General features: G+C 47.1%; 1 protein-coding gene across 5 annotated transcripts; it reads right to left on the minus strand.

Annotated features, from left to right (window-relative positions):
• Window positions 1–1,410: 1,410 nt before the first annotated feature.
• On the minus strand, window positions 1,411–24,554 carry LOC149332780 (uncharacterized). 5 transcript variants are annotated; one of them, XM_089558367.1, is made up of 5 exons: window positions 23,937–24,536; window positions 17,248–17,494; window positions 14,800–14,975; window positions 11,337–11,493; window positions 7,621–7,884 (listed from the first exon to the last, which is right to left on the minus strand). In XM_089558367.1, the coding sequence occupies exons 2-3, from the start codon at window positions 17,468–17,470 to the stop codon at window positions 14,953–14,955; spliced, it is 246 nt and encodes an 81-aa protein (XP_089414493.1). In that variant the 5' UTR covers window positions 17,471–17,494; window positions 23,937–24,536; the 3' UTR covers window positions 7,621–7,884; window positions 11,337–11,493; window positions 14,800–14,952. The 5 variants fall into 5 exon arrangements, with proteins under 5 accessions (XP_089414494.1, XP_089414490.1, XP_089414493.1 ...); XM_089558368.1 differs by lacking the exons at window positions 7,621–7,884; window positions 11,337–11,493 and adding an exon at window positions 1,411–1,567; XM_089558364.1 differs by lacking the exon at window positions 14,800–14,975 and having other exon boundaries at window positions 7,615–7,884; window positions 23,937–24,554.
• Between the last annotated feature and the right edge of the window lie 509 nt (window positions 24,555–25,063).

Consider the following 25,063-nt stretch of genomic DNA (forward strand, 5'->3'; position numbering starts at 1 on the left):
GATTGCGGTTACATATTGAAATCCTTTCTTGCCTTGAAAAACAGTGCACATCTGTGGCTTCGTGTAAACATCAGAAGTGAGGCTAGTTCAATGCTTATTGTCGAGACCTTGCTCCTTTCTGTTATTAATACCGCCAGCACTACGTACACGTCGACACTTCGGGCCATGTCAGGAACACCGAGATTAAAAAAAAAGATATAAAAGAAAAGGATGATGGACGTGTACGCACGTGTTAGTGGGTGCTATCCCAAAGCTGTGTAAGCTACGCCGCTTTATTAGCGCGTACAACATCGAAAAGTCTTTTTTTTCTGCAGATGGCTTCCACACGACGTCACAGAAGCCACTGTGGGGTACGGGGCATTTCTTCCACAGTGCAGGTCAGAGGACATGGTGTCAAGTGGATAAGTCAAGAGCGGACTGTCGCCGTGCTCTTGGTTCCCTGCTGGAGGCCACTAATGGTACGAGGCCACCCAGATATCTATGAATGTAAAGTATAACATGTTCCGCGGACACGGGTATTAACCCATTAAAGGTGCAGTGAAGAGGAATCTGAACTCGTCTTTCTGCCGCGGGAACTCAATCTACACGTTCCTAGCATTCTTAGAAACGTCGACTTATTGCCCTGTGTGGCCGATTTCCCTAATTAAATCGGATTAACGTCCGGCTCCCGCCTTTTTTTTTTAATTCTCCCTGTACGGTGGGCGCAGTCGACTAGCGCATGGAGTGCCTTTCAGCCAGCTCCGTGGCGGCTTGCTGCTCTGCCATACGCGGAGTAATACGTAGTAATATGCAAAAGCAGACAGTCCGTGCGTATTTTTATTTCTGCGGGTTTGTTTAGTGGCTATGTTATCTGCGAATGAAAGTATTTATTCACGGAAACCTAAAAAACAAAATAAAGCGAAAGCAAACCGTCCACGGAGCCTGCTGAAAGGCACTCCACGCGTTGGTCGACTCCGCCCATCGTAAGGGGAGAATTAAAAAAAAAGGTGGGAGCCAGACGTTAATCCGATTTAATTAGAAAAATCAGCCACACAGGGCATTAAGTCGAGGTTTCTAAGAATGTTCGGAACGTGTAGATCGAGTTCCCGCGGCAAAAATACGAGTTCAGATTCCTCTTCACTGCACCTTTAATGCTATCCCGTCTTACCCTTAAGCCGGAGCTTAAGTGTTTAGTTTTTTCCCGTGGCTCCAGTATAGACTTATTTTGAGAGTTTTCATTGGCTAAAAGCAGATGTCGGAAGCAGAAACTAGTTTTCTCGCTTCACGCTTCAGTGCAGCAACCTAATGTCTACGACACCGCTACAAGATGGAAGTACACACTGAGTACATCTGTGCACACACATATACAGACAAATGTAAGCCCATGCACGCTCGGGCACTTCCAAGTTCCGGAGAAACCAGGCCAAAAATGATAAGTGGGTATGAGAACTTCCAGCCAAGGAATTTAGGGTCGCCGTGGCGCCCTAGTTGAAACCCTGAAGCATGTAACTTAGTCCGACGCAGAGCGAAGGGTAGGTAGACCAATGCAGGCTGGAAAGCCTCCGCGTAACCAAGGGCTTGGCCGTATCTAAAAAAAAAAGAAAGGGCCACATTTTAATTTGCGCCGAGAATCGGAGAATCAAGAGGGCGTTGCGAATTAGGTATAGGTGAAAGTAACTTTGAAGAATTACTTCTTTCGAATATGCCACTTCCTGGAAGCTGCTCAAAGCAAATATTTAAGGAACGAAATTTCGTCAACTGAAATTCTGCTAAAGTTAAAAAATTAAGAGGCTGCCAGGGAAACTGAAGCGAATCACATATCATAAGGACCGCATTCCGTAGTCTTGTACCAATCAGTATATCGATAACGAAATTAAAGCAAAGACGGAAAGGAATAAAGAAAGGAAGAAAGAAGGAAAGAAAGAAAGAAGGAAAGAAAGAAAGAAAGAAAGAAAGAAAGAAAGAGAGAAAGAAAGGAAGAAAGAAAAGCATAAGTGAGGGAGTGATCGAACTAGATAAATAGACAAGTTCACTGAACGGAAAGACAGGTTGGGAATAGCTATACCTACGTAACTAAATAGGTAATGCGCGAAAGCCGAAGAAATGCTAACTCCGAACAAATAACAAAATATAACAAGTGCCTGATCGCTCTCGATCCCTCTAGCGTCACTAACTACGTTTAATTTCTGTCAATTTAATTATATTCAACGCGTCGTTCACCGGATCGTCACCATCAGCCGGTTGCGCCATTCCACATGAAGCAGCTCGACGCGATTATCGATGAGTGAAGTACATCTTTCTTAGTCCTCTAGCCCTTTACGGCTCGTAGCATGATCCGGGGAGACTTTATTTTGAGTTCTTTTTTGAATGGATGTTGAATGCCGTGGTCTCGCCCTTGACCTCGGTTAATATTTCTGACCGGCGGCCGGTCATGCATGCCCACTCTCTCAACCCCAGACTCCACACACCGACATAGCGGGGAACGAACGCGCCTACGAGATAGCTCGAGGGTATACGAGCCGAGCTTCCTCCCAATCGGACGATCGACCCGACCGAGTTGGCCCTACGTACTCAGACATTCTCAACGACTATAAGGGGGTACGGATCCGCTATCCGCCGCCTCATCCTGACCTAAATCAACAAGATGCAGTCTACTGGCGAAGACTGCAGAGAGGAACATTCCCAAACCTGCATATCCTTAGCAAGATTTACCCGACGCAATATCGGGGTACTTGCCCGTGGTGTGGTAGCAAACCATCGTTGTACCACATCACGTGGGAGTGCAGTAAGAACGACAGCTTTCGTAAAGAACCGAGTGCGGAACAGTGGGAGAGCCGGCTCACCAGCGGCGATCTGGGTTGCTAGCAAGGTCTGATCCAGCCCGCCCAACGAGCAGCGAAGCTCAGCGCAGCCCTGGAGTCTGGAATAGGGGCACCGACCCTGTGAGATGATGATGATGTCCTCAGGCACATACCCACGGCGGATGATTGGCCAGGGTGGTTGGTTGGTTGGCCTCAAGTAAAATGGCACATACCCACTACGGGGAGTGGCCAATACACAGGCGGTTAACTGTTGGAAAGATTAGCAGTTTTAGAGGAAAAGGAGTAGTAATAGGCCAGGGTGCATAGCGGATACCCTGTCAGAAGAAGGAAGATGGACCTCTTCTTTCTCGTCTGCTACTAGCACAAGACTTTTCTAGAGCAATAAAAGTCTTTCCTATCCTATCCTATCGCGTTCACGCTAGAGCCTGTCGCGTGCTTCGTTCCCTGACAGCTTCGATAGCTCGTGCGATACGCTCAAACAACTACGGCGCACGCATTGCTCTGGAGAGGGGCGTGCGCTGCGCCGCCGCGTGTCTGAGGAGTTGGCGGACAGGGCTGCGAAGTCACTGAGGGCAGGTCGGCATACCATATACCGATGCGTGTGTGGTTTGTTGTGCACCCCTCGTCCCTTTCTGCGGCGGCCTGGCGTGGGAGACGAGTCCCGCGTGCACACCCCGAGGTGTGGCGCGCTCTGGGCTACCCCGCTATATTCATAGCTCGGGGCCAAGCGGCACACCCTCTTCCGCGTATCCTCAAGGCCGTTTCTTGGCGCACTTCAGGTCTATGGCATGTTCAGACATACCAATAGAGGTATAGGAGAATGTAAACTTGGGTCACTGACCACGTCAAAACAGGGGATAGTTGACGTTTCGGAACCGCTACGGGTTCCTTGTTCACAATGAATAACCGGCCGATTAAGATGCAGCTCATGTAGCTTTGACCAGCCGAGGAAATGATTTTGCGTAAGCCGGGTGAAGATTTCCCTTGATTCTGGTGATAGTGTTCGGCGTCGATTGTATTATCAGGGATTCCAAGTGCAGCCGCACTGATAGGTTTCTTTCTGTAGCAACGATTTCCACGTCATTCCAAGCGATCTCTTGCCCCTCTTTTTGCGCGTGTTCTGCCACAGCGCCGTCGGGTTTTTTGTGACATCATTTCGGTGCTCTTTTACCCACCTTGGCAGATTTCCGGTCTCTCCGATGTAGACGGAGTTGCAGTCGTCACAAGGTATCTTATAGACGATGCCTGGGAACTTTGAACGGGGCAGAGCATCTCTCATATTCAAAAAAGTTCCCCGCGCAATTTGCTTGCCGGTACGTGGGCAATATGTACACTGTGTTTCTTGAAGACTCGTGACGTAGTCAGTGACCCAAGTTTACATTCTACTGTGCCACTACCTGACCAGACGGGATTCCGTCAAATCCTGGATTACAACAATAGAAGTAGGGGCCGTGCAGCGCATCCAACGTTGGCCAGGTTGATGGCGGTCAGCCTCATCATCGCAATCATAATTTATTGTTCCTTAAATGCCCCAGGTGGGGTATTACTTAACGGGGGGAGCAAGAAAACAAAAGTACAGTGTGATCACACCGCAATAAAAGAAGGCGAACATGCAGATCATCCCAAAAGGGAGGAGCGAACATACGTAGGTGAGCTGTGGCCTTCCGGCAATACAAGTAAGATGAAAAAGGGGCACATAACACGGATGAGGGTGAGCCGTGTACAGTTGCGGGCAGAATAACATGGAACACGCTTCCGCTTTCAGACCTTTCTGTCGCGTTCCTCAACGGAAAAAGAAACGTTTGCTGCCTTTACGTGCATGGGCAAAAGTAAGTAGTACTTTCATATCCATCAAATATCCATTATTTCTCGCTAGGTAACGTGTCAGAAAACTTTGACTGCCGAAGCGTTGTCCATACTCTTCTGTCCGCGACTCTATACATGGTGCACTTTGCACTGTTTCTACTTCAGAGGGGGTTAAGGCTGCCCTAGATTCAATGAAGCGTGGGCCAGTAATTCTATTTGGGTTTCTGGGACATCATTGGTCCCCCACTCACCAATGTTCTCCGAAAGTCCTTAACGCTTTCGGATTTTCCTTCCAGTTTTCGGAGTGGGCGAATAACTTTACTGCCAAAACGAGATCCCGGGTGGACTCGACCGGAGCAGTACGTGGAGGCCGATCATGCTTCTTAACGTCGCTTACAAGGTTACTGCAACCGTTGCGTCCGGCGTTTGACGGGTGTGATGGCCTCCCTCATTGGTAGCCATCAAGCGTCTGTCCCCAGCAGAGAAAAATATGCCTTGTCGTATGCCACGCGGTACGTTGAAGATTATACACAGAGACATATGGATAGTGTTGCACTTGTATCTTTAGATGAAGAGGCTTTTGGTCTGCTGGAGTATTGGTACGTATTCGATGTACCGGAGAATTTTCAGCATACGAGAAATTCAATTAACCAATCAATCAATCAATCAATCAATCAATCAATCAATCAATCAATCAATCAATCAATCAATCAATCAATCAATCAATCAATCAATCAATCAATCAATCAATCAATCAATCAATCAATCGATCAATCAATCAATCAATCAATCAATCAATCGATCGTGAGGCCAACACTGCATGTGTTGCCAACACGTGAGGCCAACACTGTATGTGTTGCTGATAGTAGCTCTCTTGCCACCGTCTCAGGGTACTCAGGTCGAGGTCGCACACGACACATCGCTGAGTGTTGGTACCTGACGCAAAACATGTTTTATCTGTGCTATTGTGCACAATTTCGTTAGCTAAGTTTACCGTGACGCTGTTAGACTTACGTGACTTACGAGGTCCTGATATCCTTTAGTACCAAGCGCGGAGTAGATAACTCTTTGGATGATTTTGTTGGGCAGCTTGGTAATATCAAATCTTGGAGTTGGCCTGATGTGCACTCAGAAGGAATCCTTGAGGGGAGGCGTAGGGTAAGCGGTTACTGGCATGTCTAGGGCTGCCCTCACCTTCTTCGCCGGTGCTTCTACCGGAGGCCAAGAAACCTACACCGGCCTTGGTGTCCGTTGGGAGGAACCAGTGGCTTCTTGTGGTTGGACCCCCATGGCCTGCAGATCATCTCTGCTCACGTAGGTTGTTCGCGTACATGTCGCTCTGCGACCAGGTTCTGGCTCCAGTGGTTGACCCTTGACTACAGCCGGCGCCTATCAAGGGAGGACCCTGTCCGGCACCCGTCGTTGCACTAGCATGCAGGGTCGTGGCGACGACCCGGGGTTCCATCACCTCCTTTAGACTGGGCCCCTCATCGGCGCGAAGGCACAGTGCTGCATCAGTAGGTTTAACAGCCGAGCCACGTCGACTTTTGGCAGCTCGTGCCCGGTGTGTCGAGTCCTGGGCAGTCTTCTTGCCGCGGGTGGCTTGGCTGGCCTTAATGGTCTTCTTTAGCAATTTTATGGCCTTTGAGGGGCAGAGGAAAGGCTCGAAATCGTTGGTTGGCCTCAAATTAAATAGCATGTACCCACTAAGGGGGAGTGGCCGGGTACACAGGCGGGGTACTGATGGAAAGAGGAGCATTTATATAAGAAAGGGAGTAGTAATAGGGTATAGGCTGACAGAATGGACGACGCAAATCGTCCAGAGCGCAGAGAAGCGAAACGCCGTCGTCTTCTTCTGTTCGTGATTAATTCCGGCCAAGCTGCACCTTCTTTATTAACGTCCCTTCACCGTTCTGTACGGCCACTCGTGTCCTTTACGTCGATGTCATATAGATTTTCCTAAACAGCATCTGTTCGGATCAATGAAAAACATTTGCATTGGTTCTCTACCCACCAATGCATGCGAACTTACTTTTTCACAGGCTATAACGGTGCTGCGTAAGCCGCTTTGAAGTTTTGTACCACGATTTAAGCATTCTGGTCTCCTGGAGTGAACTGCAGCATAACGAAAACTGCGTTGCGTTATCGCGTATACACTGTACTTACAGAAAAAAACAACTGAAGCTTCTATTATGAAAGTCTCTAGAAATTGTTATTAGACCTGAATCGAAAATTCGCGTTAAAGGGCGCTTCCGAGGTTTTTCTGATGCCCACGCATTTTACTGAAACTTTAGCAGTATGTTCCCAAGAGTCTTATTTATTCCTAATTTCTGAGCTATGTGGCGCTGTCCTTAAGCGCAAATGAGTTTTAATCTTTTCAGTTCCATGGCCACAGTTGGGGTGATTTCTACGGACAGTCTTGTGTATATATGACGTCATGAGCTGCACGCCAGTCGATATTGGCTGTACGTTTTCTGAAGTGCAAAAATTTGTTTTTCGTCATTTAAGGGAAATAAATAACGGTCAAAGGAGTGGCTAAATCGCCAGTTTAGCCGTTGAACACGTACACGAGAGGTTTGGCGACAGTATCCATGACGTCATTTTTGGTCTATCCTGACATCATCCTTTGGCCGAAACCAAGTTCCCGCTTCCTGGTTTTTGATTTTTGTAATTATTTGGGGTGTTATTTTGAAAAGCTACTATCGCAACTTGAACGTGCAAGTTCAATAAAAATAATGCGATGATCAGCGCAAAATTTGAAGATTTGCGTAGAAGGTATTTACCCTATTCTCTCTCAGGAAAGAGACGTGATCCATCGATCTTCAAGCCCGCACATTAGATGCCATCGGTATCCTTCCGGCAATCGACGCATGCCCATTATTCCCCTTGAAACAATAACAGACAGCAGTGATAAGGAAAATTATGGCGAGGGTTATCACCGTATAAAAATTGACGTGGATAACGGTGTCTGGACAAACAGTCCCGACTCATTCGACAGAGCAGTACAAATGATATGGACGGGTGCGTCTCAAAGATTTTCAGAATACGGTGGCACTTTTTTATTGAACTCTTTAGAACACAGTACACATGGATCGAGCGTATATGGGATTGGCGAATTGGGATTGAACGGTGGCTTGATTGAACAGCGTGCAGCAGGACCCACCACACACTGCTTATAGTTGCAAAGACTGGGAGATGACTTGGTCAATTGACCTGGGTACGACTGAACGCGCTCTTTGTTTTGGCTTGTATAGCTGAGCGAGGCCACCATGAGAACCTGTATAATAAAAGTTCATGATGAGACGTTAATTCCGCACTGCTTGCGTCCTTATTTGACCATATTGTAAGGTAAAGGGGTAGTAAACCGCTAGTGCGTACTGAACTGTAGTCCATTATCACAAATGGAACATTGCCTTGTAGATAATTTCAGGAATGTGGATTAAAAGTGTTTACTCGCTTATACCGTGAAGACCAAGGCAGTGGGTAAATATTGCTGGCCAATATTCAGTGGATTGAGACGTAATGTACAGTCTTTGGCAAAAGTAACCCGGCACAGGTGGTTTGTTTCTTAGTCGCGTAGCGAAGCACTCATGGCAGCCCTTAAAGGGGCCCAGAAACACGATCTTAATTAACTGTTTTGCCTGTTGATTGCATACAGTGAGTTATAATGGTGCTATTAGCGTCGGTAATACCGCGTATATTCCGTTTCTTAATATTTTAATGTCCTCCCAAAAACAACTTCACGGCTCTGATGGTGTCGCCACACAGTGGCGGGTTTTTAGCAGCGGATATGACATCACCCAGCCGCCGCGGTGGCTCAGTGGTTATGGTGCTCGGCTGCTGACCCGAAAGACGCGGGTTCGATCCCGGCCGCGGTGGTTGAATTTCTTTGAAGGAGAAATTCTAGAGGCCCGTGTACTGTGCGATTTCAGTGCACGTTAAAGAACCCCAGGTGGTCGAAATTTCCGGAGCCCTCCACTACGGCGCCTCATAGCCTTAGTCGCTTTGGGACGTTAAACCCCATAAAACAACCAACCGACATCACCTGGCGCGAGCTTGATGATCGGACAAACAGTAAATATACTGCAAATTGTGTGAATAAATAGAGACATTTTGTCACCTGTCTGCGTTTTATATTAGATCAACAAAAACAACTTGTTTGTCTTAGATAAAAGCCCTGCAAATCAAGTAAAATAAAAATACACCACCAGGGGCGCTCTGGCATGGAAGCAAAGCTGCTAGTCTCAGCAAGAACAAGTTACAGAGAGCAGGCAACCATGGAGTACAAACTTCCACGACGTGCTCTGGCTGGCTGTTTTGATTGGTTGCGCCAGGTGCCGTCATTGGGAGAGCGAAATAGGAGTGGGAAGCCCCGCCAAAATCGAGTAGAGGGCAGCGTTTTGTTTGCTTGTATTTTGAAATTTCTTCACTGAATAACTCCGGTTCCTGTGCATCGATTCCTGTAATTCTTTTTAAGTCAGCATCTGCGTGACATAAAGAACCCACCTGAAGTATAGCCGGTATTCCCCCAGGCAGTGTTTCGCAGCGCCTTTAAGCTCTGATTCTGTGTAGAGAAAGGGGAGACCTTGTCCTTACATTAGGGCACCGTTCGGTCTTTAGGGCTGCTGTAAATGCTCCGTTATACGTTTGAGAAGCAAAAACCTGTTGCTCGGTTACTTTTGGCAAAGGGGGTACGTAGATTGGGAGATAACGAACCAAGCATGTAATACCTATTTTTCCGAACAGACAAACAAAGCATGAGATTTTTCGTGTAGTCAGAAAAGCAATCATTTTGCGGTCAAAAAATATGGTTCTGAGGCCTTGACAGGGGAAGTAAAAGGATGACTTGTATCACCCAAGCTTGGATATGAAATGGGCACATAAATGTAGAACTTTCCTTCCCACTGATCAGATAAAAAGTGCACTACTCAGACGAGAGCAGCCCATCTCTAGTCCAGAGTTTCATGTCACACCTGCTATCGGCCTCAGGAGGTAAAGACGATTGAATTGAAGCCACGGTACGATTACGTAATATCATTTGACACACTGCCAACGATCCGCAGTCCCATCGACCACTTTAGATAACGAAGTGAAGGATAGTGCCTTCTGTAGCACGTGAGGAAAACATTAAGTGCGCCAACCGTTTCCGCGAACAGGTGAGTTGCCGGGTGTCGCAAGTCGGTCAACGACCAAGAGGAGACTGAATGACGTTAGCAAGCTCCCGTACGAGCGTCAGTCAGTCGGCGGCAAGACAAGATAGTAAAGACAATTGCTCGAACGGAGATATATATCGTACGGAGACGAGGTGCACGACATTTGTTTCAGATAAGACTTGAGGCGCCCGATATGTGTTAGGAGGGAACAGTAAACAATGAACACGTGTACTGCAGCCAGGATTTGTTAAACTTATCGGTCACTGGATCCAGGCAACAGCGATCAGAATGGAAGATCGGCGATGGCGTTCACGAGATGGCAGTGTCAGTCGCAATGGAGCAGAGCCTTCTGACGGCTTCTTCCAGTGTTTCAAGAAATGCTTCGGCGCGGCAGACAAGGACAAAACGTAGAATAACACCACAGAGCGCCAACTAACAACTGATTTTATTGGAACCCGCGTCAACGAATATATGCTTTGCGCTCATCAATGACAATGTGCGCATGACAATGTGCCATGACAATGTGTCATGACAATGACAATGTGCGCATGCGCACAAAAGTGCAATGCTTAGGGGAATCCCTGAAACTTGAGTAGATTTGTAGGAAGGAAGTAATTACTCAATAACATCCACAAAAGCGCAGTCATACGGCTGCAAAGGAATGCTGTACAGCGCCCGCAGACACTTCGTAGCTGAAGAAAAATTATTCCTGGTCCGGGGTTCGTACCCGGGACCATCGCCTCGCCGGACCGGTTGCTCTACCATCTGTGCTAACAAGGAAAGCTAGCATGTGGTCCAATGGTAGAGGACCAAATTATTTTACTCAATCCTTATTGGCGAAATTCTAGAGGCCCGTGTACTGTGCGATGTCAGTGGACGTTAAAGAACCCCAGGTGGTCGAAATTTCCGGAGCCCTCCACTACGGCGTCCCTCATAGCCTGAGTCGCTTTGGGACGTCAAACCCACATAAACCATAAACTTTCTAGCATTCTTCTCAAGAATAACTTTTTTGCTGCCTTGTACAAAATTTCGTGCTAAGTATTCCGATAATTGGAAATTGCGACAACGTAGCACCGGGACTTTTTAACGAAATAGCCTACGAACCAAAGGATCATATTTATTTTCGAAAGGACACGTGGCCCTAGAAAATGGATATTCCGGCTTACAACATCTGCCTAAAGGTGTCTCGAAGGACGTGACACAATCAATCAATCAATCAATCAATCAATCAATCAATCAATCAATCAATCAATCAATCAATCAATCAATCAATCAATCAATCAATCAATCAATCAATCAATCAATCAATCAATCAATCAATCAATCAATCAATCAATCAATCAATAAATAAATAAATAAATAAATAAATAAATAAATAAATAAATAAATAAATAAATAAATAAATAAATAAATAAATAAATAAATAAATAAATAAATAAATAAATAAATAAATAAATAAATAAATAAATCAATCAATCAATCAATCAATCAATCAATCAATCAATCAATCAAATCCTTGCAAGCTGCAGCAAACCCTCAAAAATTGCCATGGTGAGAAAAGTTTAACACCTCGAACCTGAAAAAGGTGGGGTTCTTCAGTGAGTACTGACTTCGCACAGCGCACGGGCGTTTGAGTTTTGTCTCCATCGAAGTGCCGCCACTGCCGCGACTGGGATTCGGTTCCGCGACCATGGGTTCAGCAGCCGGATGCCACGGCCATTGAGCCAAGCCCACTTCCGAAAAAAAAAGAGAAAGAAAGCTGCGAATTTGCGATGCAAGCGAAAGCGTGCAATATGTGTCATACATAGAGGGAACGCGAGAAAATCAGGTTTTTCGCAAAGCCTGAGAGCGGCATAAGCTCCTCCTCAGGAACTCTCTGCGGATTGTTTTTCGCTTTGTGGCAAAACCTACTTTTCTCGGTTTAGGAGCAGGTTCAACCATTTCCCGCGGTCCCTCCAAGTCTGACACGCACTGTACAAAGCACCTGAAAGGGAGATGTCGCCTCCAGGCTCCTATTGCAGAAATGTACTGAGAGAAACGAACAATAGGTGGTCGAAATTTCCGGAGCCCTCCTCTACGGCGTCTCTCATAGCCTCATTCGCTTTGGGACGTTAAGCCCCATAAACCAAACCAAACCTTGTTGTTCAAGCAGCCCGAGCCTTGTAACGCACATACAACAAAAATAAGGGATTAAAGCTCTGTGCCTCCTGCACTGCGTAGTTTGAGCTTCCTATATTGGAGATGTATGAAAAAAACAAAGATCGAAGTAGCTGAATTCTGAACGCTTTAAAAGAAAACTTCCTCTTACTCGGGCACACAGATTAAAGCAACAGCAAAATTTATAACTTTTCCATCATTTGCTGACGCAGCAGCACGCGTTTAAAAATGCTAGCTTTTTTTTTTTCTCACCGGAAAGCTTGCTTTTGCAGCCATTGATAATGCAGCAATCTTTCATTGGCGGCTGTCTTTCTGACTTTTGTTTTTGAGAAATAAGTGGCGAAGTTTGGCGTGGACAGTAGCGCTAGAATTCGATACTCTTTTGTGCACAAAAAACGAAAAACATTGACGTCAGTGCTGTCTGTACCGCTGCGCAAAGCTTTACAAGGCTATAGCTAAGCACAAGAGCACCTTCTGGAGTGCTGAAATTCGCTGTCGTGTTAGGGACGGTGTTTTATGCCTATACATGCCTGGCTAACTAGCAAGCCGCAACCCGGCGAGTCTGAAGCCGGTTGAACGGGACGTATTTTGCCCGGTCTGAATAGCGCCATGTTTTTTTTTCTTCCCTTGGCATCGCGGTGTAGGCGACCACGGCGCATCTATGCGAAGTTGAATCGCTCTGTCCCTTGCAGTCGTTTTACGAAACGCGAGGTTATGATACAGCTGAAGTTTACGAGATAATGGGCACCGAAGGACAGCTTTCTGCTCGCCCTGTTTATTTTGATGACAAATAGCAATCACACCGCTTCCTATCCCTTCTTCCGATTTTCTTTTATAACGTTTATGCAACACGTTTGACGTCACGCGCCCGGACAGGCCCACGGGGGGCTTCCCCGAGCATGCATAACCTCCGGGCGTACACGTGGTCTCATTACAAAGCAAAACCACGCCCAGAAAGTGTGCAAGCTCACGCGCAATACTTTATACCTGCGCTTTCCACGAATCAGAGTAGGGGAATTATTTCCTCATTGCGCCATATTGATTTCTGTTTATCCATACGCTCCTCGCAGCTTTCGTACAACGACCGGGCTTATTTAGCATCCACCTTAAAGGGTACCAACGCCCGTTTTAAAACTTACCCCTCCCCCCAACCCCATGCAAACTCACACTGTAGAGCATTGCAGGCAAAACGAATTTTCCTCACGGCGACACCCATTTTTTTTTTCGACTCGCATTATCCCTGGTAACATTCGTACCAATATTTGCAGAAACACGCGGCATCGTAAAGTTATTATTTCTCCCTCTCAAGCTTCACAGTTTCCAGAAGTTTTTTCAGCCCTACAAAAAACGAGGACACAAAAAGAAAGAAGTACACAGGACGGGCGCTGTAGTGCTGAAAAAAACTTCAAGAAACCATGCTTCACCAACTAGCCCCGCAACGTGATTTGTCAAGATTCACAGCATGAACACAATGGAGTCACCGGAGCTCTGTATGAACGAAGGCGCTGAAAGGAAACTCATGCACGGACAGCAAAAAGGTGGAAGCCGCCCCGGTGGTTCAGCGGTAAGGGCGCTCGGCTGCCGACCCAAAAGAAGCGATCCCGGCCTCGGTGTTCAAATTTCGATGGAGGCGAAATTCTAGAGGCCCGTGTGCTGTGCGATGCCAGTGCACGTTAAAGAACCCCAGGTGGGCGGAATTACCAAACAAACCAAAAATATGGGACGTGCGCTTGACTCCAACTGCTAAAGTGAAGAATATTTTGGCAATATCACGGCCCACCGGAATTACTGCGTACAAAACCACTTTTCCTGAAATATAAAATGTTAAAGGCCAGTCAAGTTTATTATTTCAAATTACTTCAGTACATAAAGAAAGCGAAGCTTTACCGGGTACAAAACTCTAATGCAGCTCCTGCATACACACTCCGTAGGGAAACTTTACGGCCACCCAAAGTAAGGACGAATTATGGACGACAACTTATTGAATATCATACAGCTAACCTTCTGAACAAAATACAAGAATTAACAGATCTGAGTGCTAATGTCTCTAAGAACCCTCTTAGAGCTCTGCTGCTGGAAAATAACTTGGAATTCAATTAATCTGCCATGTTTCTGTTCATAGTTTGTATTTTCTGGGAGTGCATTATAGTTTTGAATTTTGCTGTTGTGTGTTGCTATTATGATGTTGCTATTATGTTGTTAAACTTGCAACAACCATGTTCAGAATCGTGTACATTTTCTTCTTTGTACTAAGTATTCTGTGTTGGCATGTACGGTCTATCGTTTGCTACTTATGCATTTTTTTCCGTTACATAATTTATTTGCCTTTTTTTCCCCTCAGTGCTGTGACATTATTATTTCCCCCCGAAGATCTTGGTGTGAAACTTTTCGCATAAATCTATGTTAAATGACTGTTTGTGCCAAACTGTATGCGGGGCAAGAGCCATCGTCAGGCGTTTCGCCTTTTGCTCTTGCTCCTCTTTCTGTATCAGAAAGGAAACATAAATCAAATCAAATCAAATCAAAAGTCTTTTTAAAATACACAATACTGTTAACGAAGGCGAGCGTGAGGGATAGAACTTGCTGTTTATCAATAACTTCTTTCTCACACAAGTTCCTGATTACCAACAACTAAGAGCTTTGGTGTCACCAGTTCTATCGCGCATGCTCGCTTGTGTGATCTGGAGTAGGATTGTGTCTTTCGCACGAATGTAACTGTAGTCGGTCCCCTTGTTATATTGCTGCTGCCCGTGGTTGTCTTGGTTTAGCGCTAGATTACAAGTCCTCATTTAAGCGAAAAGCTGTCACCGCAACGTTTTATTCTGAAGCTGAACATAAATTCTGCTTCCTAAACAAATGAAGCGAAATGTTTCGACACGTACCGTGCGTTGAAGTTACTCGGGTCACTTGCTGAAGGGGTCAGATCACAGAACAGCTTGTGACGATGACAGCTAGTGTGACGACAAACGCTGTTGATTTGATGAAATTAAGACGGTTCATGACAGAGACGACCTACACCGACGCGCTGAGCGCCGTCACGCCGTTGGAGACAGGAAAGCTGCGCAGAGGAAAGTGGACCGGTGGTTACTATGCGAGCGATGATCAACGTCTTCCATCCATAATAGTACAAGTTGATTGCTTCTACTACTACAATGCGCCGAAAAACGTGTGTGCGCACTTTATTCGCCAATTTTCGGACCGAAAATAGGTTTTAAAATGCTAATAATGACTGGCATATCAAAAGAGGATATGAAGAAGGTTGCGCAACATTACACGGTGCGGTCTTAAGCGCGCGATTTCCAACTCGCTCTGATTCCAGTACAGTATAAGTAAAGCAAGAAAATTACACAGTACATTGGCCTCAGTGCAACGATCATTGAAAGAAAATCAGTTGCTTAAGATAATCAGTGAAGTAAACTAGTAACAAAAGAATTTAAATATTTTCTCCGAACAGCGTCCGGTGTTCTTGCATACAACCGAAACTAAATCATCTCGTTACGTTCCTTTGGTAGTGAAGACCGATACTCAGGCACCTAGCCCCTCTATTTTTAGAGGCGAAGTTCCGTTTTGTAAAGGCATGCCAAGTAACGCGGCATCGGATGCCAGCCACCGGTTTGCATCGGGCACATTTGTAGTGGGCACTGTACAATAGTCAACCTGTCGTCGTTTCCGGAAGCACATGCGTTAACATCAACATAAACTTAAAATAAGTTTCAGTTGACCGGCTATTACAGCACGTTGCTGGCCTAAATGCAAAGGCGAATTTCCTTTCCGTTTTACTGCGGTGTCGTTTCCCGTCACGCTGTAATCAGCTCCCGATTTTGATGAAAACCCCTTTTTTAACGACAGCCAGAGCAAACCATCCTGCAATGCGCGCACAGAGACACATCATCGCCTTCCTTGCACCGATGCTGCCAATATGAACCCACACTGCTGCGGCGATTCCGCTGCCACGTTGAGCGCCCCCGCTTCCGTCGATAACAGCTCATTCTGTCACCGAGCTGGCCATTTGACAAAGTGCGCTTGCGAAGTTTGCGCGGAAACTAGACACGATAAGGGCACGTCCCGTTCCTCCCTGACAACGGAGTGACGTTGGTACTGGCAGTGATGGCTTGTCGCCATCCGTGTATTCTCGTGCAGAAAGAGGACTTCATTTGAGAGCATGCAAGAACACAGGAACGAGCATACGGTGACACTGAACGGCGTAACGACAGCGGCAAGATAAATTGCCACAGGGGGGCGTTAGCTTCCCCAGTGGGTATGCTACGGAAGAGAGGGCGCTATCGGCAATCAAAGCCGGCACGTTATGCACCGGCTCGGTGTCGGCTTTATATAATTTTTGTGCACACAGTGGGTTTACAAAGAGACAGCGAAGCACGATATGCAGTCAGCTGCTTGAACTTTACACCTATTAGGCACGTGAAGCGACATTGCAAAAGCGCTTAGAGTAGGAAATATGCAGGGCGCCTCGCCCGAAACGGGATCAATGTTGTCGGTAACTGCGGCCGTTATCACCGGACGCAGCAGTCGCAACTGTGAGATGACCTCCTTAGGCGATGGATTAGACCCTAACGTCGTAGAGAAAACGCTCTAACACCACAACGCAAGGACTAATACCCTGAATACCCTAACGTCGCGAGGACCGTAAAACCACGGGAATCTTCACTTTTAAGCATCATCTCTCTCAATTCGGCGATGGATTTGCTGATGCAAGCCAAGCGCAGTTTGCAGTTGGGTAAATGCACGTTTCTCACAAAACGAAATGAACAGCTCGAAGGCAGGGCTCACGATGGACAAGTAGACAACGACGATAAGGAGCCATTCGGTGTTCTTCTAAGCCCGTGTTCTGTAGAAAACAGCGTGTTCTAAATACTCCGCGAACATGCATACATCTGCCTGCCAAAGGGGGAAGCGTCATGAGCTGAAGGCCCAGCGGCCGGTCTTTTACATGCGTGAGTGCGGGACCGCAGCGCGCCGTCCTTGGGGACGGCGCGGAAGCAGTTTTTCCGCCCAAAGCCCTTCTCGCCTTGGAGCTCCCCTCTTGCTTTAAGCGGCTCTCTCTCTCTTAGAGAGTCTCGTTAAATCTCGTACCGTGCCCGGATGCTCTCGTTTAAGTGCCCGGATGAGTGGAACTCAGTGCCCGGATGTTGGCTCTCGGTCTCGGCGTGACGTCACCACACTGCCGTCAACGGGAGCTAGAAGCATTTCATGCTTAAAAAATCAGTTGTCTGTTAGCGCTGTTCTTGCTTATGCGAGCTAGTGCCTGATGTCCACAGTGTCTGAATTCCAGTAGCGCGCTGCCACTGACATTTCGGAGTTGTGCCACTCACCGTTGTGCACCATCCGGGCAATGGCGGCTCCGTTGAGCAGCGCCCTTCGGCGCACCATCTGTCCCCAGCGTCGCGCGGTGCTCTGCAGCGTCGAGGCGTTGTTCCGCTCGGAAGCGCGGCGCCTGGCGGCGGTGACCAGCTGGCCGCTGAAGCTGGGCCGCTCAGCACGACGCTGCGCCGAGGACCGCGGGGACTCTCGGAAGGCGCGCGTCGCGCATGTCATCGACGTGGCCGGGAGGACGGCGAACTGCCAAGGAGACAAAGAGAGATTCGAACAGGGGGGGAATCGGGGAGAGGCTAACTTCTCTAATGTGAATGGCTGATTAATGGCCAATGCTTTTAGGTGGCAAACTGTATGTTTCTTGTGATAACTATACTCCGTTTCATACATAGCAGTCAACGCAGCGAAGGCTGCGGCGCCTGTTCGCGCTCCTCGTCCGCATCGTAATGTAGTGCGTCGAAAGTGAAAAGAGTAATGTACTTAAAATTAAAGTAAATGTTGGTCGATACTGTAGTATAATAATAAAAGTGTTTTATTTTCCAAAATTTTTGCTTTTCCTTTTATGTTCTTCAAAACAAAGTGCCTTAGTTTTCTGGTTTTTTTTCGGGTTCCTCCTGTATCAGGTTTTCGCACCTACACTGTAAACACAAATAAGCCCAAATAGGAGTATAAATGGCTAGTGTCCGCTTTTAAACTCCTTTTTGAAAATTGCGCAATCGACTTTAAGTTGTAAAAAAGAGGAAATCCTCCTTTTTTACTGCCGTCGCGAAATCGAGGAGTAAAATAAAGCATTTACATGATTTTACTACTTTTCCAAGCAGGAGTATGTCGGCTTCAATACTCCTTCAGGCCCTTTATGCACTCCTTAGTGTCTGCCCGCCGCCTAGTGGCAGCTGCCGGTTCGCTGCACTTGCAGGTGACGACGCCGGCTCTGTCGTCGCTGCCTGCTCGCCTCTGCTTTTGCTGCTTCACGCACGTTTGTCATGTTACAAGACACCGGATCGCCGCAACCTCGCGACAGTGCCGCAGACAGTGCCTGTGAAGCCCCCAGTGTATTCGGAGAACGCTTGGTGCTGCATCGCCTGCGACGGCAGTCTGCGAGAGGCTTAGCCAGCCGAGCTCAGCCGAGCCAACATGGCGGTGTGTGACGCGTCGACCTCCCCGAAGCCGCCAGTTTGCCACCCGCTCCTTTGCGCGCTCTTGTCGTGACGTAAGACTGGACATCATCGACCTTAGCAGCAACGTGCTGCAATGAACGTCTCACTGAAGCCAGCAATATGTGCAGAAGCAGCGGCTAGTCATTCATTGTCTACGCAGCGTACAAGTGTTGGCTGCTGCCGTTTCGCCGCGCCGACATGGCGGTGTGTGTGTGACGCACCAGTTTTCTCGACATCGTCGGCCCCTCGTTCTTTCGCTGTATTGCAAGAATACTAAAGACCGGATTATCATCGTCGTGTGTTCTGGTAAGCAGTATTAAACTCTCCTTTGATGCCATAGACGCGCATGCACTTAACGCCGCTCCCTTTTCAGTGTGCGTAGACTTGCTGTGAACCACGGGTGCGCCGAGATGAAAGACTTAACGAGAACAGCAAAACAGCAAAGGCTTCATTGTGGTCCGGTGGAGCCAACTCACACAGCAGGCATGAAGTAAGTATCTGAGAAATTTGTTGTTGCATGCGGCTGAAAAAAAGAGTGTGGCACTGCAGTCGTGGCTGTTACGCTAACATGTACAGCTGGAAGTACGGTCAGTTCTTCTAGGGACCAAATTTTCTTCATGCGTTCACGCCCCATGAATATGGAAAAGCTGTACAGGCAATGACAGGTGAAAATGCACAGCCTTGGGGTCTGTGAATTTTTGTCACGTTATTACGAACAGTGCTGAGAACCCTGCCCTAATCGGTTGCTTCCTTTCCTGTGTTTTAAGAGGGCCTTGTTATGCAAACAATGCAAGCGATTTTATTCTTTTCAGTCATAGCACAGGACATGACGACGCCTTAGCGCTCACGGAGATTAGCTAAACTGTTACATTTTCCGAGTTTCGGCAGCGGACATGAGGTTTCAACCATACTGAACGCTGCCTTTTCTGGATGGTTAGGCGTCTAGTTCCAAAATGTGGTATCTTGTAAGCTCTTCGCATTTGAAAAATGTTAAAAGAAGTTTCCACTTCGCGTGCAGTTTCCGAACACATTCCATTATGTGAAACTCGTGGAGGCAAGCGTTCCGGTTCAGACTGCTGATCCCAGGAAGGCAGCGAAAGAAAAAGAATAAAGCAGACGCCAGTGTACAAGATCCCCTGCTCGTGCTGGACGTAGTACATTGGCGAAAGCAAGCATTTCCCAGAAAAACTGAAGCAGCACAAAGCGGATGCCAAACAAATGAACAAGGAAGGAAGCGCGGGTTGACAAGACTGACTTCGAGGGAACTATCCTTGCATCAACTGTCTACGATCAGTGACCCGGCGGATGACTAACCGAAGGCTTAAAAAAAGGCAAGCTGTGACTCACTCGCAGTCACACCTGCTGAAAGAACCAAGAAGATTCCGAAACATGTTTTTTTTTTTTTTCATTGGCGTTCTTTCCCGAAAGTATATTCCTTTCCCAGCCAGATAGGCCTGTGTAGAATGTTTTCTTTTGAACCCTGGCCACGAATGTGAGGGCAAAGCTTAACAGAAGACAGGTGGCGGCGGGAGGGTGGGTCTGTTGGTAGCTTTCTATTCCTAACAATGCCTGCTATGTCAGTCGCCCTTGCCCTGCCTTTGACCTATACACAGAATGACGACGTCCTGAAAATGCGTAGCTGCGGGCTCTCCCATCAAGGAAATTGCATGTAAGCTTCCGCTGCGTGTATGCAAAGCGCTGTCTTTTGTTTGCATGTTTTGATTTCAGTAATTGGTTCTGATATGGTGCCCGAAAAGCATGAGGAACCTCTGACAAGTAAAAAAAAAATTATATCTCGAGGCCTCTTTCGGTGCAGGAACGCAGCCAAAGGCAGCGCGAATGCGCAAGTGCCTCGGTAAGACCATTTTATTTTTTTCAGTTTTATGCTTTGCGGAAAAAATGTTCCCTATCGATGCTGCTTCCCATTCGCCGTATTGCCTTAACGTTTACGAAAGCGGCTCTCTGGAATTTGTGATTCCCTGAAAACCGCGTTTATCCGCTGTCATCCGACAGGGTACAGGTATGTATTAGCTAGTTGATTACCTACTATGTTCTACTAGCTAATCTTTAGTCATGAAAAACGTTTAAACTTCAATAATACCTACTTTATTTAAAAGTGCACTCTGAACGGATTTGGGACGTTGACTTCTACACTTGAAGCACGTCATACTTCAAGCTTAGAGGTGCAATTCCTCTGATGCATTTTTTTTCTAATCTTTCTTTCAGAAGGAGCCTGTATGTTGACAGCGAAGCTTTTCAAGGTTCCCTCCTTGCTTTCAAGTGTGGCATCTCTATTTTCATTCCTTTGGGTATTTAAATTATGTACCCAAAGACAGCGTGGGTTAAGGCACTCTTCTTTTCTACAGGGGCCAAGACGTAGGTTCTCTGTAACCGTCGAAAGCAAGCTGCCGAACACATGTCTCAAATGTTTTGTACCCAATAAAATATTGTTTGAAATAAATCACTGTAAGTTCATCGACGCATTTATCCTGGAATATCAAGCTCTAAAATGAGCCTTCCATACGAATACTTTATTTCAAATCGGCTTCCGCATCAAGTGAAGTAATATACTCGTCTGGGAATCATAAATGTAACCCTATAGTAAGAAAAATTTCTCGAAAAATTTCCTGTCAAAACTACTTAAAAGGAACAGGCACGTACTCCTGAAATGTACTATAACAGTAGCTGCAAAGGAGTATATAATACTTCTATTAATTGCCATGCTAACTCCTTTGTGATCACAACTTTACTCCTAAATAAACTCCCGTCTGCAGAGTGGTAACACTTTACTCCTTCTAGCACTCCGAAAGTACCCCTTCAAGCAGAGGAGTAGACGATATACTCCTATTCTGAGGAGTATAAAAACCCCTTTTCGGGAGTGCGCTACGCGATGAGCCATTTACTCCTATCCGGGTGTTTTTCGGTTTGCAGTGTAGGCCGTCCGGTGATGTCGTCTGCTTTGTCTTTCGGTTTCTCAGTCTGCGAAAATGGCACCGCTATCTCCTACTCGCTTGTTTTCTTCGCCCACTGCGGATTCAAAAACATCTCCTGCTCGCCTATTCTCCAAGCTGAAGTCTCCGAAAATTTCGAAAAACTGCAAGCAGGTGATTGTCAACGTTTACTCCAGCATAAGGCAGCGCTTCCCGGAGAAGACTGTGCGTGAAGTTCTCGAAACTGTGGGCGAGATGACCGGGGTGAGCCCTCGAACAGTTGCGAGGTTCAAGAAAGAAGGTCTCCCTACTGGAATAAGGTCACCGCAAAACCGACCTAGCAAGGTGACAATATCTAGCTCTCGCAGTGTTAAATATGACAGCTTTGCGCTCAACGCCATCCGACTCGAGTTACATCGTTTGTATGCCGTACACTACAGTGCCTTTTCCCTTTGAAACAAGTAAACAGCGCTGTGTTTTTCAATGTAGGTATTAGAGTGACAGTTTCGAGTTTCTAGCTAATGAATCTTTTAAGAAAAATAAAAAAAATAAAAACCAGCCAAGCCGTGAGTCGAACCTTGACCCCTTATAAAATGAACGGACAGGCGCGCGCTTCGAACCACTCAGCCACGACGCGAGGCGGACGGATACATTTTGCTTGTTTTTTTTGCAGCGGACTACTTTCGTACCTTTGGCAGCGTTGACTACAATGTATGAAACGGAGTATAGGAAAGAACAAGGGAACTTGATCAAAAAAGGAGACGCATGTGCCGCATCACCGTCGGTCAGCCTGCAGGAAAAGGAGGTTCCTTTTCTGCGCAGGTTCTTGAGTACGAGCAGACAGTACGGGGGGTTGGTTTGATGTGATTGCACTTGTTATCCTGTTGTTGTGTTCGTATTTCACGCAGAAATGATATGTCATAGCTTTCCTTTGCACCCGTGGTTGTGGTTATTGTGTTTCGATTTTGTATTTTCTAACGCCTTTAAAGCTTCCCTTTCGTGAATAAAAAAAAAATTCAGTTGATAGTCTGCGCTTGCGTTGTGTCTCCTCGTTCGCTTTGGTCCTCGTTTCTTGAGCTGCTAAGTATGAACAAGGCCGCCATTTTTTTTTATAACGGAGCGCAATGTTGGAAATCTGAGCTAGTCTAACTACGGGAACAATTCCCAGTTCACCCGCCGTGGTGGCTCAGTGGTTACGGCGCTCGGCTGCTGGCCCGAATGACGCGGGTTCGATCTCGGCCGCGGCGGTCGAATTTCGATGAAGGCGAAATTCTAGAGGCCCGTGTGCTGTACGATGTCAGTGCACGTTAAAGAACCCTAGGTGGTAGAAATTTCCGCGGCCCTTTACTACGGCGTCCCTCATAGCCTGAGTCGCTTTGGGACATTAAACCCCAATAAACCAAATTAATAACGCCGTTGCTGACCACAGTGGAGAACTCCTGGTTAGTTCAGAGGACATGGCCTTCTTTGACATGCACAGAATCTCGCATATGCGGTATTTTTTTAGCGGACTGCAAGATCAGGGAAGCCGTGCTCAGCAGACGCAAGCCAAAGACACCGTGTTCAGGATAGACGGGCGGGCACAACGGCAAAATACACGAAAAGAGGTAGGCGTTCTGGTGACGTTACCAATAAGGTCCCTCACTTTCGCATCTATTGCCAGTGCTCTTTCGAATGTGTAACTTGGTCCGCCGCGGCGGCTCATTGCATTCGGCATTGAGATGCTGATCACAAACTGGCGGGTTCGACCCGGTCGCGACGGCCGTATTTCGATGCAGGCAAATTACAAAAACTCCTGTGTGCTGTGTGATGTCAGCGCACAATGAAGAACCCCATGCAGGTGGTCTAGATTAGTTCGTAGCTGTCCGCTACAGCGTGCCTCGTAGCCCGTGCGTCGCTTCGGGAAGTTACAGCTCACAATTTGCAAATGTGCACTGTGTGGCCAGCAATAAGTTGATGACTTGCGGACACTTAGCGTGGCGCATGTGTGTTTATCAACGCCAAGGTCGATTCAGTATGTTTCACAGCATATTTAATCGTGCTTCTTCCTTGTGCCACTGCTACTTGCCTGTATGCGCAGTTTTTTCCGCGGAGCTTAGCTGCAAGACCAGCAGATGTTATCCAGATGACCGGGTGGAGGGCCGCACGTTTTTTTTTTTCCTTTCACTCGTTCCGACTAAAGCTCCCTGCAAGGAAGTCGGGTTAGGATATGGACGCGCTAGGCCTCCGATCTTCTGCCGAATAGGAAAGCAGATATGCAGCGGGTGCTGATTCCCTGATGGCCGTCGTATCCAGAAAGAGACTGCAGTAGCTCAGGGCCGTCACTTGCAAGGTCTATCACGCGCAACAGATTCGGAGCCCTCAGCTATGGTGTGCGTGTGCCTGACGTTATTTCGGCAAGAAAAAATCCAGTTAGTTAATGTCAGTCGCTATTTAAAGAGCCAAAGCGGTGCCGCGTAACAATTCAGCTTGAACATTTTGCGTTCGGCTTCAAAAAGGGATCCTGACGGTCATTTACAGATGGCTTGAAGATCCGCATACTTCGAATATTAAAATCACTGGAAATCTGACGTAAACCAGAGAAGATGAGGTAGCACTTACCAGTAGAATGATGGCACCTGAGCGCTTTATGTCAAGAACGTTGTCGTGACGTCGACTCCATGGCGGGGCGCGTGGCCGAACGGTACGGTCTCCGGAAGCGACCTGCTGCAGCGACCCCAGAGCTGCGCGCCAAGGCTCCTCGACGACGCGTTAGTATCTCTGGAATAAATCCAGCAGGAAACAAGCAAAAACAGAAAGACCGCGATCCCGCCCAACGAGTACAGCGCCAGGCTTATCTATCTGATAAAACAAAAAGAATGAAAAAAAAACGGAAGGAAAGTATAGTGGAGAGGGGGATTCGATAAGGAGCCGAAAGAAGCCTCCTCGCATTCAATCAGAAAGAATCGATGAGAAGAGCCAAGTCGATCAATACCCTTCGTATTGTGTGGCGCTTGCCAAGCCTTGACCGCCAGCGTGCGTTGAAGATGACTCCGAAGCCTTGGCGCTCTGGTCTACGGGGTAGCTTCTAAACTTGTCCAGATAGGGTGACAAGCTTTACCAGGCTGATGGCGGACACAGCAGGCAGTGTGGTTTGGGCGTCTTTCTGGCAATGGAGCGTCCTCTGAGCCGTGACCACACGAACGTGCCATCATTCAGATGCAGTCCACCAGGTGCTGTCTGTGCCTTTGCCGAGCGACAAGTAACGATGCGCAGAAATGTGATGGCGGCATGTCAAGTCGCTGTGTCAAGGAAGCAAGCACGCACTTGATACCAAAGAGAAAGAGAGAAAAAAAAGAGGATAACAAATGAGGACAGAAAGAAAAAGACGAGACAAGATTGACAGACGCAGAAGCGATCCTTTTACGCGCATGTCCTTGGCGTGATTACAACTATCTAATCTTGAGGAAGAGGCTGGGGGACGGGGACTTGGAATCTGTTTTGCCGCATTCATCTGTTGCTTTCAGCTTTACTTACGCGGCGTCATCCTATAGTGTGACTCGGCCAATGTCGATGTAACCTGATAGTGCCCAGATGAAGACCTTGTTCTGGCCGTGGGTATCGCCTGGGGTCCTCAAATAATAAAAATTGTAATTCTTTCCCTTTCTATGAGTTCTCTGGAAAGGCGATTTTCTTTTCTTTACAGAATTTCTATAAGATATTTCTTGATCGCTAATGCTGGCCTGCAA

This window comes from Amblyomma mixtum, chromosome 8 (genome assembly GCF_055824585.1).
Source record: "Amblyomma mixtum isolate Tamu chromosome 8, ASM5582458v1, whole genome shotgun sequence".
Classification (NCBI taxonomy): domain Eukaryota; kingdom Metazoa; phylum Arthropoda; class Arachnida; order Ixodida; family Ixodidae; genus Amblyomma; species Amblyomma mixtum.

Excerpts from the sequence above, each read along its gene's own strand:
- LOC149332780 (XM_089558364.1), bottom strand. The coding sequence starts at position 17,470 with ATGACATGCGCGACGCGCGCCTTCCGAGAGTCCCCGCGGTCCTCGGCG. Across the intron at positions 11,494-17,247 it reads TGCCCGGATGGTGCACAACG|TGGGCTTGGCTCAATGGCCG; the intron begins GTGAGTGGCACA and ends TTTTTTCGGAAG. Across the intron at positions 7,885-11,336 it reads AAGAACCCCACCTTTTTCAG|GTTCTCATGGTGGCCTCGCT; the intron begins GTTCGAGGTGTT and ends TTTATTATACAG.